General features: G+C 34.0%; 1 protein-coding gene across 1 annotated transcript in view; it reads left to right on the top strand.

Annotated features, from left to right (window-relative positions):
• Positions 1-276: 276 nt before the first annotated feature.
• Positions 277-19,159, top strand: part of wdr36 (WD repeat domain 36) — a 47,610-nt gene continuing 28,727 nt past the window's right edge. The window contains exons 1-9 of the mRNA NM_001308831.1: positions 277-587; positions 14,563-14,590; positions 14,698-14,798; positions 14,906-15,023; positions 15,111-15,243; positions 18,082-18,136; positions 18,364-18,496; positions 18,573-18,748; positions 18,856-18,976. Of these exons, the coding sequence (NP_001295760.1) occupies positions 426-587; positions 14,563-14,590; positions 14,698-14,798; positions 14,906-15,023; positions 15,111-15,243; positions 18,082-18,136; positions 18,364-18,496; positions 18,573-18,748; positions 18,856-18,976 (1,027 nt within the window). The 5' untranslated portion in view covers positions 277-425. The remainder of the gene's footprint in view (positions 588-14,562; positions 14,591-14,697; positions 14,799-14,905; positions 15,024-15,110; positions 15,244-18,081; positions 18,137-18,363; positions 18,497-18,572; positions 18,749-18,855; positions 18,977-19,159) is intronic.

Here is a 19,159-nt window from a genome sequence, read left to right as displayed (position 1 = left end):
ATAGACTACAGAACAAACTATAATTATACAATAACATGAAAAAAAATCCTCTGCGTCAAACAGAAAGTAGGGGAAAAATTAAACAGTGGGAAAATAATTCAGGAGGCTAATAATTCTGACTTCAACTGTATATTGATACATATATTGTTTAAATTTCAAGTGTTTGTTTTATTTTATTTAAACAAAACTTTCTGATTGACTTAAATTTAAATAATTAAGAATCATTACTTAGTGAAGTGATTACTTTTTTTAAGTAACTTACTGGTAGGAACCGAAGGAAATTGTTTCCACACGACCCGTGTTTAGCGTAGCACTGTTTTGCTACTGTTCTCTGCTGGTACAGAAATGTGCCTGAAAGTGCAATAAACGTTAACCGGGATTTTGAGCACAGACAGCGAAGATTAAGATTGTGCTGGCGAATATACATGAGCAGCATGTCTGCGAACAAAAAAGGGAGCGTGATCTTCTCTGGATTCAGGGCGCTGGGGCTTTACTCTAATCATCTGGCGCACGTGGTTCGCTTCCATAAGAAACACAGAGAGTTCTATGTGGTCACTGCAGTCGGACAATGTTTCCATACATATAACGTAAGTGAATACCTGTTTCATGCTTGGTTTGACATGATTTCGGACGGGTTTATGGTTGTTAGTTACCATAGTAATTAAGTATTTTAAGCACACATTTTTGTTATTTTAGGAAATTAAGCATTTAAAGTGCGCAACTTGGTGTCTCTACTTGTTTATAACAAAGTTTATACCAAAGTTTGACTTTCGTACTGCAAAAAAAAAATATTTTAGAGTCATATCTGTTATGGTCAAGATATCGTTTCTGTAAATGTCCAAAATACAGTGGTAGCATGTGATGTCATATCAAGCCATTACGTCTTAAACCTGTAACGTTAACGTTACTAATGGCAGTTCTGTGGTCATATTGGAAGTACCCTGGATCATAGATATATACATACGTATATATCTATGACCCTGGATTATAGTTACCAACCATGTTGAATATAGGTTATTTGTCGTTACTTCTTTTCTGTCCTTGCCCAAAAACATACTTCACATTATTATTGCTGTTTAAACATTAATAATATCAATTTTACCTAGATATAATTAATTTCTTTAACTATAATTTTTATTATATGCTGTAATAAATTTGAATGTGCATTATTTTTCTTATTATTTACCATGTATACGTAGACATTACATAATTCAATAGGTCAGGAAAATTTACTTGAAAGTTCTGGAAAAGTCATGGAACTTTAGTAGTAAAAATGTGTATGAATCCTGATTTTAGAAGAAAGTATTAAATGGCATTTAGAGGTTTTTGTATTTAAACATTTCTAATGGTGCAAATTGCTAATTGACGCTCCAGCCCCTCTGAAAGATGTCAAAACTAAATCTATGGCATTGTCAGCCCTTTAATACTGGGGATTAGTTTTCTCTGATCTGCATCTTAAATAATAATATTATTAAAAAATAATAGCTAAAACAATTATACATTTGACCACCTCTATAATGGTTCATGCCACTGTGAAGGGATAATCCTGCCAGTCAGTCTGTGCTTGATAAAGTTCATTCAACAGTCTGAAACCAGAAGATCCAGAGCACCGATTGACATTTTCAGTGTTCACAAGACAATATTCTTGTAAAATAGTTGTTTGTATCTACATTACTGTAGGTCTGAATACATTAAACATACCTCAACACAACTCAAAACATAAATATGTTTTACTAAGAAATCAGATGCATTTTAAATGCCCACCATTCAAATATAAATGTCTTAACATTTTAATATAAATGACCTAATAATTTATTGCATAATCAAATAAATAATAACATTAATGTTGAATATATGTACTTTATGTATTATAATGGATGTACAGTATTGAAATTCAATCATGTATTATTTTTACTAAAACCTCACAATTGGTTGATTGAATATTAACCATGAAATGTTTGTTTAAATGCTTTTTTCAGTATCCATTGGCAGTCATACTAAAACAAATTGTATAATAATAAACTTTGCATATACATTAGATTAGTCAGTAATGAAGCCAAATTTGGAGCTTATCTAACAAAATTTTTTACAATAATGGTCCAAATACTAGTACACCCAAATTTATATGTTATAGAAAAATTAAGTTGAAGTTTTGTAAGTTTAAATTTTTTTGCAAAATTTTGCTTGAATTTAATTGTATTATCTTTCAATTTCTACATGTTTGGTGACTTAAATATTATTTTAATAAATATATCTGTTTAATAAATATGTTTTGTTAAAATGCACCAAAATACATTCCTTATATTTACTGAGAAATTAATAAAAAAATATTAATTGTCAAAATGGTTTGTACTCAATTATGCTGAGCACTGTAAGTACTTCCATATACTGAAGTAAGGACTTTGCCTGTGATTGCTCAAATTTGGTTAAACAACCTATTAATGCAATATACAGTTGCTTGCCACAAAATAAATGTACATTTCATATACTATTATCGCAATAATAACAATTTTACTTATTGTATAATCATAATGTAGAATACAGTCTTGTAGGATAAAGTGAAGTAACAAGTAAGCTTTAAAATACGGACATTGGTTAGAACAGTGGTTCCCAAAGTGGGGGTCGGGACCGTCCTAGGGGTCGCGGTATAATGAAGAGGGGTCACCTGGGGCCTCATGTACGAAGACTTGCGTGGAAATGTTACTAAAACATTGCGTACGCACAAAGCTGTAAATGTGCGTACGCAGAAAAAATTTCAGATGTATGAAACACTGCGTACGCCGAATCTCACGCATATTCTTTTGTACATCTGAATGAACGTGAAACTGAGCGCAACATGCACGAGCACAAAACCCCTCCCTGCCTCCTCCCCCGTATGAATATGCAAATGACTATGCTAATGGCAAAACCCAACGTAAAAGCAATGTCAAAAGCAAGCAAAAAGAGAAACTTTGAACAGAATGTGAATTGGAAGTGCTGCTTTCAGAGGTAGACCGGAGAAAAGCGGTGTTATTTGCAAGTTTGTTCTCCGGAATTAACAACAAAAGAAAAAAATAGAGTGGGAGAGTTTAGCTGATGCGGTTAACACAGTTGGGTCTGAACATCGCACTGAGTGCATTAAAAAAAAGAAATAGTGTGGTTTATATCTGTAAAATGTTGAAGAACGCTTAACAGTCTCAGTGGCACTACTCGTAAGACGCATGTGATCATGAATTGATACGTTCGAGCATGAACTCGGCTCGAATCCAGCGTCTGATGAACTCTTTCTTGTTTTTCCCCCCACTACATATCAGATTTTGCCAACTATTTATCACGAGAAAGACAAGTAGGAATCATCAATAAGTTCATATCAATAAGCATCATATTTTATTTGCACATTTATTGAATGGAAATGTTTCTGATTCACGAATGCAAATTCATCTTCAGATAGTGTCTTTATAGTATTGTGCGTGCGGTAGATCGCTCAGATTACATTGGGAAAACAGGCGACTGCTGCAAATTGTGCTTTAACGTTTAGCTGGTCAACTGTATGGTATGGAAACCTTATATACCTGCTGAACCCGTCTCATACAGCTGCCATTGCAAGGCTCAGACACTTTGTAGAGAGGAATTTAACACAACTGCCTCTAGGAGTCGCCAATGGAAATAAAACAGACACGCACAAAAAATGTGCGTACGCCTGCCAGAAAGCTGCCGTGAAGCTGCGCACATTCCCACGTTCAGTTCATTGTTAGTAAATCCAAACGTGAGCGATTCTGAGTGTGAAACCTGGCGTACGCAAAGTTTTTGTGCGTACGCAGCGTTGATACATGAGGCCCCTGGTGATTTTCAATTAACCACTAGAATTACCATTTTTTACTGAAGAGAAAAAATAGTTGTTTATAGTTGCATGCAATATTGTTACTATAGTAGCTTATAGTTCTATTGGATTGCGACCCCTGGGGTAATTACATAATATTAAAGACACAGCAATAGCGTCAGATGTAGCAGATTGATTTTATGGCACCATGTTAAACTTTCTGGCCCATTTACAGCACTGACATACATTTAAAAAAAATTAAACGAAGAATAGAATTGGGTCTATTGGAGTGTGTGCGCCATTGCATCCAAGGTTTCTGTATTTATAACCACCTCAGAGGATATTGGGGGTCACGAGTCACTGGCATTGTCATTTTTGGGGTCGCAGGCTCAAAAGATTGGGAACCCCTGGGTTAGAATATGCACCACAGTTGTATTCAGAACTTAAGACAACAACGATGTCTACCTGTAAAAAGTAGCAAACCAGAAGATACTAAGCTTTATAACAGGTGTTATGATTATTTACAAAATTATACAATTATAACAAAATCATTAATAAAGCGTTATACATGCATCAATAATACCCTTGCATCATTACTAATGCATCATTACGGATATCACTATAATGCATCATTAATACTGGCATTATTTAGTATTCATTAGTTTATATTCCAAATTAGCTCGCCTGACCGCAGTAACGTCACCCCTCAACTGCACTGCAAAAAATGCTATTCTTAATAAGATTTTTTTTTTTTTACTTGTTTCTAGTCTAAATATCTAAAAATTCTTATATCAAGAAGTAGGCTTGGGCGGTATTACGGTATTATGGTATACCGCGGGATCTAAAAATAGCAACGGTGTCAGTTTCAATACCGTTATACCGTCATAAAATATTAAATATCCTTTATTTAATGCCTACAAAAACGTATGTGTGGTTGTCATCACGGGACAGTGTGGAGGAGAGAGGGAAAGGAAGGGGGAGAGAAGGGGGAGAGGGAGGGGAAGAGGTGACGTGACGAGTCACGCTTCAAAGTGTCCAGCAGTTTGGGAGTTTCGACTGAACAGAAGGGAGACGTGGTTAATATGAACGAGAGGTCTGCATTAGAGCTAAAGATCTTTGACCGAACCCGGCGAGACCCGAAAAAATCCAAATCCCTGCAAAGGTGAAACAAATGATGACGAAGTAGTAAAAAAAGAGAATTTTGACGGCGGTCAAGTCAGTCACTAGCTCAGAAGGAGCGGTTATTCCAGCCGCAGGTATTTCGCGTTCGCTCATACACTGCGTATTACGGTAGAGCCCTAAACCGCAAGCTGACAGGTAAAAAGAAGAGGCCATTCGCTAAAGTGAAACTGCTGTCATGGAAAATTAAATGCATGTTCTTGACTGGTAGAAGATGAACAAACAATCCTACCAAAAAACTTGCAAAATCAGCCGGATCAGAACTCTGCATCTCGACCTGTAGCCGCAGGAAAGGGTGTTCAGTTCTGCTGGACGCACCATGAGTGAGAGACTGCGCTAAAGGCAGTGGATTTAATAATGTTCCTCCACAAACACACGTAACGTAATCTTGGTGCGTAAAGGGTTTTTAAATTATAAATAAATATTAATTAAACCATATAATCATAATGTAGACAGAGTATACAGACTAATGGTGACATTATTCTTTTATTATTGAGCTTCACCGCCGCCCTAATGCCAGATTGTGAAGAGAAGTGGAGAAACGCATCTTGCAGAGCCTTTATCTTAATTTCGTTATTGCCAAAATACCCGTCACCATTTAGAGTTTATTTTAATTTGATTTGTTAAGCAAGATTACTTTTCATTGGTGTGTAGGCTAATTTAAAGGCTAAGTGCATGCAAGGGCGCAACTGCACATTTACTGAGGGGTATGCGAGTTCAAGTTTTGCGCCCCACCATATTCATTTCCTCATCGACATGTCGAAGTTCTGAACGCTACTGAAATAGTATGAAGTAGTAAAAGTATAATTACATTAAGCATGTTAAGTCACAAAGAATTACATCTCATCCCAACCCAAATTTCTTCTTAATTCCATTTTCCTCACCAAATGATTATAGCACCTTGACATGTCTTGTTTTTGTTTCTTTTTGTACATCTGTCAAAACAAACTGAAAGATATGGGAGTGGTAAAGGGCAAAATAACTTAAAAATGCAATAACTTCTAACATGCATTTGCGAGAGGTGTAAGGTGTGTCTTCACATGAACAATTGACTGAAACTGCTATCACACCTTTTACAAAGTGAAATAAAAAAGACTGTACAATGTTTAGTTAAAAAAAATAGAGACAAACTGCCTGAAATGTTTTATTTGATAAAAATGTTATAGGCAAACTTTTTGGAAACTAAATTGAACTTTGAGCAGAAAAAGTTACCAAAAGGCCTGATGTATCAATATGATACATAATTAATTTATAAAAAACATGTATATGGTACACTGTAAAAAATTTGACCTTAAATTCACAGTAAATTACTGGCTAATAATTGCATTACTTTCACAGTAAATTACTGTATGTAAATTCACAGTAAATTATTGTGAGATAGTTCACAGTAATTTACTGTGGTTTTGTCACATTAAATTATTGTGAAATTACAACCATATATTGTAACTTTACAGTAGACAAAAAAAAGTCCGTTACAGTGATTTCACAGTATTATCTTGTAGAGTTAACTATATTTTACTGTGAATTTACAAAACAATTACTGTGATTTAGCAGTAGGTTGCAGTTTAAATACCTGATTTAACTGTAAAGTTACAGTTATATCCCGGATTACTGTAATTAAACAGTTTGGTGCTGTAAAATTTCAAAGCAATTTTAGGTCACACAAAAATGAAAATTCTATCTTAATTTACTCACCCTCAGGTTGTTCCAGCTCTGTTAAAAATGATTTTTTTTGTTAAACACAGGAATAAAAATATCAAATATTCTTCTTTGTGTCCAAACAACCTGAGGATGCGTAAATGACGACAGAATCTTCATTTTTGGGTGATCTGAAAAGACTCTAAAATCAAAATAAAAACAAACACACATACATTTTACAGATTTATTTAACAGCTTAATGACATCTGTGTAAACATTTCAGAAAACTTTCAAAAGGTGAAGGTGAAGCCTCAAAAAATACTATAAGAACATATTAATAAAAAAATCTGACATCATATGTAGCATACATATAAAAAGCAGTGCTTCAGAGTGCGCTCTCTCTCTCTCCCTATATATATATATATATATATATATATATATATATATATATATATATATATATATATATATATATATATATATATATATATATATATATATATATATATATATATATATATATATATATATACACACACACACATGAGAGAGAGAGAGACAAAACTTCTTGCTAAATTAGGCAGTCGTCTATTCAAGGTCAATCATTTTCCTGATAATTTTACACACTTGCTGGTTGATGTGTCTTCTCTGCTTCTTTGACTTCGTCTGTCTTCCATCTCCAAACTGGACCCAAAACTCAAAAAAGCACCTATAAGCAAAAAGGCAGACAAACAGTTAGCTTCATACAACACTCCTGGGACACTACTGCTGCACTAGAGAGCAAAATTACTGTTAGCTCAGTTTGAACATGCTGACAATACTGTAGCTCAGTCAAACTGCAATCATTTAAACACAAACATCTGAAAAACATTTCCATCACAAACACACAATCAAGAACAGTCCAACAACAAATAGTGGTTTTAATGACCTCGGCAGAGCATTTTAAAACAGTTGATTTGATTTACACCTTCTGTTTACAGACTATAATCTAACGCTGGGTTCACACTTATTGCAAAGTTAACACATGCATCACAGCACTTGCTCTTGAATACTAGCAGGATGTTTCTTGCATCAAGCTAATTTTTTTTATGATTTGAATATTAGGAAAATTTTGCAAAAAAAACTTGATTGAAGTGATACAGCACTTGTGTTGTATTCATTTCAATCAAGTTTTTTGCAAATATTTCAAATATTTTTCAACGTTTTTTGAGTTTCACTTAATTTGTGCTGCCCAGTAAAAATTTCCCACTATTTATGCTTTTGCAATGACTTGCATGTAATCCACTCACCTGAATAGGTAACTTCACATATGGTATAAGAGCCCCATCCTTTTAAAGACAGCTTCCCCTCTGGTCTCCAGCACAGACAAACAAATTGTGTCTGCAACACGGCCCTTTATAACAAGGGGACAAGGGGAGTCATGACTTGTGCTCCTATACATTCCTTGTTTAACCCCCCCAAAACAAGCCCTCAGTTACAATATTTATTGTAGACATTACCTTAAATTCCAGAGTGCAAAAGGCATCTTCAGCATACTTCAGTTTCAGACCAGACTCAAAGTCAGTTGTGAAATCCAGGTGAGGTCCCAGGACCACTCGACCCTCCGAGTCCAAAGAATAAGACTAAAAGGGGGAAAGAAGGACTAAATTAGAGGTGTTTGTGAATAATTTAATTTTTTTGTAGAAACAAAGTTGACATTCCATGCTCTGCCTATTAAAAACCAAGCAAACAAACACACATGCCCAGTAAAATTGCTAATAAAAATAAAAACTATAGTTTAAAAAAATCTTTGTCTAATATTTACTACTACTGGAGGTACTGGTGGAACTTCTGGAAGAAGAAAAAGAGTTTGTACAAGAAACTGCTCACAACAAATCTGTGAAAAACCTGACATTTAAAAATCTAATAAAAATGAGGAAGGCATCAACATTACCTTTAATAATCAAGCGAGGGTTGATTGGTAGCATCAGTGTTTCAACATCAATGGCTGTGGCTGCAAAAAAATATGAATATAATAAGAGTAGAATAAGACTTAACCTAACACACACACACACATACTGTATGTATATATATATATATATATATATATATATATATATATATATATAGGTTTAGATTGTGATAATGAATTTAGGTTATATTTGTGTGCTCAGAATTTACACTCACCTCACACTTCAGCTATTACCAGGTACACCTGAACACCAAAAAATAAAATCTACAGTTAGTGGCAATATACAATTAGTTCTCATTAGTAAATGTTATCACTGCATTAACACCAGTGAGAAATATACAATATGTACTGTGTTAGTGTTAGTTTAAAAGAATACAACTGAATTGTATTATAAGCCTCATTTAATAAAACAATTAAGACTTCTTTCATAATGAGTTTAGTTTATTTAACTAACTTAACGTTACAGTGAACAAAATTAACGTACATGATGGTGACTAACGTAACCGTAACGTTAACTTAAGTGAAGGTCAGAGCTTACCTTAACTTTTGTCATTTTACCTTTACTTCAGTCTTGTACTGAAACAGAAAATGCAGTTAACAAGAAGTTAATTAAAGAAAATTCCCTTTCTTTTTTCAGGAACTAACGTTAACGTTATGCTAATACCTCAGAAAACACTACAATCACCATCTGGCGTTGTTAATTTCTTGTTTTAAAAAAGGCGCGCTTAAACCCTGTACGTGCGAGTACAACTGAAGTACTCTGTAAATTCCTGTTAAATGACATGCACTATACAGAAATACACATACAACAATCATTTAACAGACAAAAGTCACATTTAAACACTTACCGAGGATGAATCCGTTGGGTGAAGAGACGACGCAGGCGTTGTCTGTGGTGATGGCGCTTGTTTGCGGTCGAGTCAGTTCTGTTAAATGAATCGGCTCCTTTAAGTGAACAGTAAAGAGTCGAATTCAGCTCCTTAAAGTGAACAGTAAAGAGTCGAATTCGCCTGAAAACGATTCCGTTTTCTATAATATTGTAAGACGCAAACATATAATTCATTAATATTTCATCATATTGCTTGGTTCTTGTACTGCTTGTACACGAATTGCTTGTTGATGACTATGAGCTCATGAACACGTCTGATAAAATATCTGAATCTGATTCAATGTAACACGAGTCCTGAACCGAAGCAGTGCAAAAGTAATATATTGATTGAAATATAAAGTTAATTATTTTCTTCGCCATTCAAAATATTACATATCTCTGATTTTAACAATAAGAATAAAGTTCGTTTGGAGTGTATTGAGAATTATTATTTTTTCCTCCCAGGATTCATTTTGCACCAAGCTGCATCAAGCTGTAATGGTGGATGAGAAGGCACATAATATTATAAATATTGCTTATAATATGTAATGAAATAAAGTTTTAACACTTTTTCATGCGAGAATGTAGTTCTTCAAAACTAAAATCTGTGGATTGTTAGTAAAGATTGTGTGTAATTTTAAGTGTGTTTTGCCGGTAGCGGAGATCTATGACCTCAAGGCGGTAACGGCGCTCATTACTCATGTATCCGCCGAGAGGCGCCTCTCTTCAGGCTAGACATTGGGACAATTGCCCCGTCTTCGATGGCTCTATATGCGTCCGAAAATGAAGTTTTAACTGTTTTTCATGCTAGAATGTAGTTGGTTAAAACTCTAATCTGTGGTTTATTTATATAGATAAAATTTTTATATATATATATATATATATATATATATATATATATATATATATATATATATATATATATATATATATAATTCTAAATTATAGATTGACCTCCAGGCGATGACAGGTGCCCAATACTCATGAAACCGTCTAAAGCAGACATTTACCCTGACATTGAAATAATTGTTGGCTGTTTAACAGTCTTTGGTTTCATTAATTAATTACTTTTTATTCCAGTTTATTATGTTTTGGCTAAGCACACAGTTATGTTCATTAAATATTATTTCCTATTCTATGTTAACTGTATAAAATTAAATAAAGGTGCAGTACAACCAAAAAGATGTTGGTAACCAAATCGTTTTGGGGGCTATAACATTCTGTTATTATCTGTTAAAAGTTCATTTGTATTAATTTCTACGTTGAATTAAAAAAGGTTTGAATTTCTATAACTAACGTGCAAAAGATATAGCCCTTTTCACAGTAATTTGCTGTAATCATGCTACCTGCCGTAATTTCACAATAAAATTATGAATACAACATATTACTGTGAATTTTTCAGTTAAATACTGTGAAGGGATACTAATGTAATTTACTGTGAAAATTACAGTAACTTGTTGTGAAAACCTGGAAATTTTTTACAGTGTATAAAAATAGATCTTGATGGGATTAATAAACATGACAGTTCCAAAAAATGTGAATATTCTGACTGTAGTTTTAACAGGGTTAAAAATCATTATAATTAGATATCTAAAATTTATATAGGGGAATTTTTTAATCCATGTATTATTTTCTATTTTGTCTAAAATATATTCAGTATAGTCCCACACTGAGTATGCGTGCGCAGACATCTGCAGTTTTCTACAGATTTTTAGCCCATCATTGAATCTATTTATTTGTGTAAATTTGTTTACATTTATATTTACTCAGTATTCAAATTCATTTCACTAATATTATTGTGATATAATAATAGTAATATTAAAATGTTCATATGATTTATTTACAATACAGTTGGTAAAGTAGTATTTTCTGCCTGTAATTCTCAGCAGAAATAGCAAAAAATGTTTGCAGATTCTGTCTGGCCCTAATATTTAGGTTTTAAACATACATTTTGTTTGATCCCTCTTATTTTTTGCTAAATAATCAATTAATAATAAAATGTTTCACATTACTCATATTTGAGCTCAACTGTAAGTATGATTTGAAAGTTTATTTTGATAAAACTTTTACATAAACTTTACACTTTGATGTGTGACTGCATGTTGTTTTAAATGATTTTGAATTAAAATGTGTGTGCCAATGAATGCAATTCATACCTATAAACCCTCTCGTTTTTGGCATATTAATTCTACCATATTTTACCATTCTATCCGCTGTCTTCCGTGTGTGTTTTTCCAGTATTTCTCCCGCATTTGTAATGTTTCTATGAAAAGTGAAAGTAGCAGCTGCACAGAGCCGATCTCAAATGTGATGTAAGAACTGTTTAAGAGAATTAAGCTTTCACATTATTTTGATTGACAGCACGTTGAAATTAATGTAAAAACGGCCGCATTCACGTCCTTTCCAGTAAAGCTTTATGGGTCTTTTGTAGCCCTTATGCAGCCTCTGAATCAGTATAACGGTCGGTAGTGAACCGACGGATGCGCTCCATAGTGATAAAGACGGCTTCTATACACGCGATTTGAAGATGAATGAGAGCGGATACTTTAAGATTCAGGTGTGTAAATAGAAAAAAAAATATACACAATAATATGTAAACATGTTTTATTTGAAACACAAGTAATATTATCTTAAATTAGCATAAGCAAAACAAATGTTTTCATTGCATTCTTACAGTCAGACTCGCACCTCTGTTATCAAACAAAACAGAGGATCAAACTAGATTCATTTTTGCTTTTTAGTAAATAACTATAGTACCTGTAATCAATATTTAAATGCAGTAAATAAAAATTTTCTTTTTTGAAGCTGACGGTCCATGAATTTACGACTGTCAAAAGCCTTTACCATAAAGTTAACTTTACACCAGCTTATCATGGCTTTAGTCCATAGAATTACATTCGCATACTATACAGGATGCAAATATGCGATTTCGGACGCAGTTCAGGTGTGGCCGTGCGTCACTGTCCCCCTGCCTGGACAAAACCACCTTGTCTGCATTTAAGTTAAGTAAAAGCACATGCATGCAGTGACTGAGTGGCGATAATGAATAATTAATGATATGGCAGCCCGTCGCTCCTAAAAACATTAGAAGTTGATTACCAATTCCTTATTATCCAATTTGTCATGGCAGTTTTTATTTTAAGGCATTGTTTGTTCTCTTTTTGTTTTCTATTTTGACCTCCATGTCTCTTTACTCTTCTTTCCATTTTTAACATGTGACTGTAACCGAGCAACGGATCAATCAAATGGTCAATGAAGAGGGAGGGGTGGTATAATTTTTTTATTCAATAAAATACAATTGTATATTTATATAAAATGCAGGATAAACATTTTTAACCAAAAATATGTATTTATTTTGTTTAATATGTATAATAATATGTATAATTTCAAAAATAGTTTTGGCACAGTGGCGCCCCTATGCGCCGCATATACTGCATACCCTCTTTTTGCGCCACTGAGTGCATGTACCTATAGAGTGCTGAGATGTTACGATGTTACAGCTGTAGGACTTATTTAATTTCTTTGTTCCAACTTTCAAGTGGCCTATAGTCTACGCTTGTTACAAATAAATTATGTTAAAACATATAAATGACTCATTCTTGAAAAAAATGCATTAGAGCTGTGTGCATGAGCACATTTTAATGTAGGCTGTGAACGGGTTTGGGCTGTATAAAGCTGTCAATCAAAATGTACCTGTCAGACTCGGGACCTATCGGGTATAACTGCTGTTCCGCGGGAGCCGGCCAGATTTCTGAATAAATTGCGGGAGAGATGTGTGTGTGTGTGTGTGTGTGTGTGTGTGTGTGTGTGTGTGTGTGTGTGTGTGTGTGTGTGTGTGTGTGTGTGTGTGTGTGTGTGTGTGTGTGTGTGTGTGTGTGTGTGTGTGTATGTGTAAAAGGGAGAGAGAGAGGTGCTGTGCGTCGCTTTGCGCTCTCTCTCTCTCTCTCTCTCTCTCTCTCGCTCTCGCTCTCTCGCTCTCTCTCTCTCTCTCTCTCTCTCTCTCTCTCTCTCTCTCTCTCTCTCTCTCTCTCCGCGAGCCTAAGGTCGCATAGAAAGTATTCAGTTTCTGAATGGTTTAGGCTTAAGCCAACAGTTTGGTGACGCTGTCTGAGCCTTAAGACATAATTTTTTTTTATTACGCCGGTAATACCGGATACCGGGGTAAAATATGGAGGCGGTTTGACGGTATCAAAATTTGGATACCGCCCAAGCCTATCAAGAAGCATTTTCTAGGTAAGTAAAACATATTGTCTTGTTTTGAGAAATAAAATGCCAAAATCAAGTGAGTTTTTTCTTAAAACAAGCAAAATAATCTGCCAATTTAAGTAAAATAATCTTGTTTTTCCTTTTGACATAAGATTATTTTGCTTACCTAATAGGCAGATTATTTTGCTTGTTATAAGGAAGCTCCTTCACGGGACCCGTCACTTGTAAAAACTCGCTCCATCTGGATCGCGCTGCTCTCACCTCCGCTCACACTCATCTCCGCTACCAAACCAACCAATCACAGAGCCTGTGCTACGCATTTTTGCAACGTGTAGTTTGAGAGGCCTTTAGAGACGGGAAATTGTGGGGAGCAGAGATAGGGGAAGGATCAACAAAGGACCTCGAGCTAGGAATCAAACCCAGGTTGCAGTGAGCACCTCAGTGCTATGTGACGACACACTAACCACTAGGCGCTGACTCCAATAGCATTTTTAAACTCGATATGGCAAAAGGAAAAGAAAAGAAAGTGGCAAATGGAGAGAGAAAAGCATTTGTCATATGCCTTTTTTAAAAGCAATTTAAATTGTGCATTTAAATGCATTTTAAATGATCTATAAATATACTTTTTTATTGTTTGATTATTCTTTATTTTAAAACATGAATTAAAAAAATGTCTTTATTTCTAGATGTAAAATATATTTTTAAATGCATTGTTCTATTGCTTTATTAAATAACATTTAAAATCACAATTTAAATAAACACAATTAAATGTCTTATTTATTTATCCATTAATTGTACGTTTTAATTGTGATTTGTTTATGCACATTTTAATGCTTCAATTCTTAAATTGACAATTTGAATCTTTATTTTAGTTCTAATTCGCACTCCAGCTCCTCCATTCATAATGTCATTTCCTTTCAGGTAAAGAAACTAGGAATCGTTGCAGTCAGTAAGTAGGATTCAGTACATTTATTTAACAGTAATCTAACCATAGTGTATTTTCCAACATGATCAAACCATTGTGAAGTTAAACATTTTTACTATCCCCCTGTTCAGGTAATGCCCTCCCAGAAGACATTTCATCCGTGACAGCAGATTGTATGCTTGTCTATGCAGCATATGGAAAACTTATCTCCGCTTTTGCTAGAAGCAGAGAGGTAAAGTATACATAGACACGCAGTGCATTGCATAACACTGGAGTGAATTGAAAATAAGAATAAGCCAGAAGTAATGGTCATTTTTTTCTGCTGTTGTTTTCATCTAGGTTGTTCACACATACACCGGTCACCAAGCTGATGTGCATTTGCTGCTGCCTTTTGGAAATCATTTGATTTCTGTTGATAAGGATAATGTGGTTATCATTTGGGATGTGGAGTCTGAGGGTTTGTTTTTGTATTTATTTATTTAAATTGATTACTTTAATTGATTTGTTTTTACAATGCATGTATTATGTTTTGTCATCCTTACAGACACATATCTGCAGATTTCATATGACAAAGCATCTTTTGAGGTCTCCGCTTTGATGCATCCGAGCACCTACCTGAACAAAATCCTGTTTGGAAGCAGTCAAGGGAGTCTTCAGTTATGGAACATCAAATCAAAGTATGCACTTCTAAGCTAGTGAACGCTGAATGTAGATTGTCATATATAGGATTCCGTGACCCTTAAAGTTTGTTTTATGATTTAATGATATGAAGCTGGTTTATTAAATTAAATTGCGTTGCTTAAAATATTATACATTTTGGATAGCTGAGTATCTTGTAGAACTTTTTTTTTATTTTTAGCATTTTGTGCAGTTTTGTACGTTTTGAACCTTAAAGTTTAAACTGCAAGCGGTAAAATCGTAATTATTTTATAAATATTTAAAAAATAAAATGATTAAATGGATTTAATTACCTATTTTCTAAAAAAAATTAATTTCTTTTGTCTTTGCCTTAATGCCAGTACATACTATTGCTATAGTTATTTTGCAAGATACTAGCATTCAGCAGTAAGTGCAATTTAAAGACCTAAAAAGTTGGGTTAATTAGACAATTGTTTATGTAGCCAATCAAAAAAAAAAAACAACAACTAACAATGTAATAAAAAAATAGCTTTTATTCCAGCCAAACTAAAAGATTTAAGACATTCTTTGGAAAAAAAAAGTCCCACTTTATATTAAGTGTCCTTAACTACTATATACTTGAATCAAAAAATAAATACAATGTACTTATGGTGTTTATAAGGTATTTGAGAACACTTGTGGTGCTCTTGAGTTGGGATAGGGGTTGGGTTATGGACAGGTTTGGTGGTATGGGTAGGTTTAAGGGTGGGTTAAGGTGTAGGAAATGGTCAGCAGTGTATTTACAAATGTAATTACAGAAGTTAATTACAGATGTAATTACATTCAGGTTAGGGCTGCTAGATTATGGCAAAAACCATAATCACGATTATTTTGGGCATAATTGTAATCACAATTATTCAAAACGATTATCAGTTGAAGTCAAAATTATTCGCCCTTCTGTGAATTTATTGTTATATATAAATATTTCTCAAATGATGTTTAACAGAGGATTTTTTTACAGTATTACCTATAGTATTTTTTCTTCTGGAGAAAGGCTTATTTGTTTTATTTCAGCTAGAATAAAAGCAGGTTTAAATATTTTGAAACATATTTTAATAGCTTGATATTATTAGCCCCCTCAAGCAATATATTTTTTTGATTGTCTGCAGAAGAAACTACTGTTATGTAATGACTTGCCCAATTACCCTAATTAAGCCTTTGTGTCACTTTAAGCTGAATACTAGTATCTTGAAAAATATCTAGTAAAATATAATGTACTGTCATCATAGTAAAAATAAAATAAATAAGTTATTAGAAATGAGTTATTAAATCTGTTATATTTAAACTGTGCTTTAAGCATCTTCACTGTATTTTTGATTTTATTATTGATTAATAATAAAAACAGTCGGCAGCAGCTAGGAAATTGCGCGCTTTCACTTTAAGAATTGTGCGGCTCTGATATGGTTTCTCTTTCACGTGTCTTTTAATTCTCAACTTGTGTGTTTATTAAACAAATGAGGGTCAATATGAATAATCACTAAACACCGCGCTCTGACACAAATGTGCATGTATTTGACCATTAAAGCGCTCGCATTAAGATGGCGTTAGATGTTCGTGTGTGTTATGCTGTCTAAGGCCAAGCGCGCGCGCAAACACACACACACGCTACCTGTCCGAGGCTAAGCACGGCGCGCACACACACAACAGCACGTGCTCTTTTGCGCTTTAAAAAATATGAATGATGCGCATCCCGTGCTGCAAAAGTTACATTACAGCACATGCTTTAAGTCATTTTCTTGTGGAACAGAGCTTTGCACAGCAACACGTGTACAACTGGTAAGTGGGTGGTATGTGATGGAATAATCGTTTATTTTGATTAATGGTTTTTCATAATTGTTACAAAGCCAAAATCGAAATCGGATTTTCGATTAATTGCGCAGCCCTAATACCTAATCAATCAGACACAATAAATACATGTATTTTCACAATAAGTACATTGTAACAAACTATTAATTCCTTTGTAAGTACATATTAGTTAAGGCCTCTTAATATAAAGTGGGACCAAAAAATATTCACAGTTTATTAGGAAATACAGTGGCCCCTTGTTATTTGTGGGAGTAAAAATAACCCGCAATAGGCGAAATGTGTAAAGTAGTCAGCTTTATTTTTTACAATTATTCTAGATGTTTTAAGGCTGTAAAACCTCTCAATACACACCTTATACACTTTTCTCTGGCAGGCATAACCATTTTCACTTTTCTCTCTTGTTTAAATGCTCTCATAGTTAAAACTTTTGTAGAAAAATAGGTCCAGTATTACAGAATAAAACCAAAGATCAAACCTGTTGTCAGGTGCAAACATACTGTACATGAGACACGGAAGAGATTGATTGACAATTGACTACAGTCAATCAGGAAGCAGAACAAAATGTTCTGTAAAAAAAAAAGGGAAGCATGACAAATCGCACAAAAAAAGTTTGTGAAACTACAAGGCTGCGAAAGTTTAACCACGTTATAGCGAGGGACCATTGAATTGTGAAAATGTCCTTGCTCAATTAAGCATCACTTCGGAAATTTTTTAAAAAGACACATAAGAGGGCTATTAATTTTGCCTTCACTGACTGTATTTGTCTATTAAATGCATATTTCTTTTTACACATTATAATAAGAAACATGTTAGAAGAGAAGAGCAATACACATAATTATCATGAAAACCACAAAATTATGTCAGATATTACTCAAAAATTTGAATATTTTGTGTTTTGATTGGATACAAGAAATACCTGAACTTTTCCTAACAAACTTTCCGATTGTAGTTGGGCTATTTCTTTATTCTTACTTGTAATGTAGTTTAGAAAATATTGTTAGTAAAAAATAAACCTTCTTCTGTTAATACAGCAAACTCCTGTTCACATTTTCTGGATGGTCAGCTGCTGTTACTGTTCTTCAACAGGTTGGTTTCAACATTTCTGTTCTTTACTTAAGCTCATTTAAGATCTAGACATAATCACAATTTACTAAAGCTGTAAAAAAAAAAAACAAAAAAAAAAAAAAAAACTTTCAAGTATCTTCTCCAGGATGTTGTGTCCGGTTCAAAAGGATGCTCTCACACATTTTTCAGAGTTAAATAACATAATAATATTCCTACCTACTATAATAGATCATTGTTATTATTTATAGACCCCAGCTGTGGATGTTGTAGGTGTGGGTTTAGCATCTGGCCAGATCATCATTCACAATATTAAATTTGACGAAACACTTATGAAGTTCCAACAAGACTGGGGTCCAATCACAGCTTTATCCTTCAGGACAGGTAATATATTACACATAACATCTACGCTCTACTCTTTAAACCATTACATTTCACTTAAATTATCTTTGTGTCACAGATGGACATCCAATAATGGCATCTGGAAGTCCTATTGGACACATAGGACTGTGGGATTTAGAGGAGAAGAAACTAGTCAGTCAAATGCGAGATGCTCATACAACCGCAATCGCTGGCCTCACGTTTCTTCAAAATGAACCTCTTTTGATCACCAACGGAGCGGATAATGCAATACGGGTTTGTATTGTGTGCTCAGACTTGTTTTTTTTTTCTAATAAATATCATTCAGAATATGAATTTGAATGTGGGTTATGTGTATGAACACTTGTTACAATGGCCTGTAGGTGTGGATTTTTGACGTTGCTGGTGGAGATGGTCGTCTGCTCAGACAGAGGATGGGTCACAGCGCCCCACCAACAAAAATTCGCCATTATGATCAAAGTGGCTTGAACATTCTTAGCGCAGGTACTTTCATTACTAATAAATTATGAAGATTATATTTTATTCATTCAATCAATCAATGAACTGCTGTGATGTAATTTCAAATAAAATTAGTCCAATGCGAAGTTTGGAATTTGCTTTCAATTCTGACCTTTTTAGAAAAGACCGATGTTTACTATAAATGAAAGCAACACTAACTGTTTTTTT

The sequence above is a fragment of the Danio rerio genome, chromosome 5 (genome assembly GCF_049306965.1).
Source record: "Danio rerio strain Tuebingen ecotype United States chromosome 5, GRCz12tu, whole genome shotgun sequence".
NCBI classification, from domain to species: Eukaryota; Metazoa; Chordata; class Actinopteri; order Cypriniformes; family Danionidae; genus Danio; species Danio rerio.
This window is presented reverse-complemented; position numbering and strand designations above follow the sequence as displayed.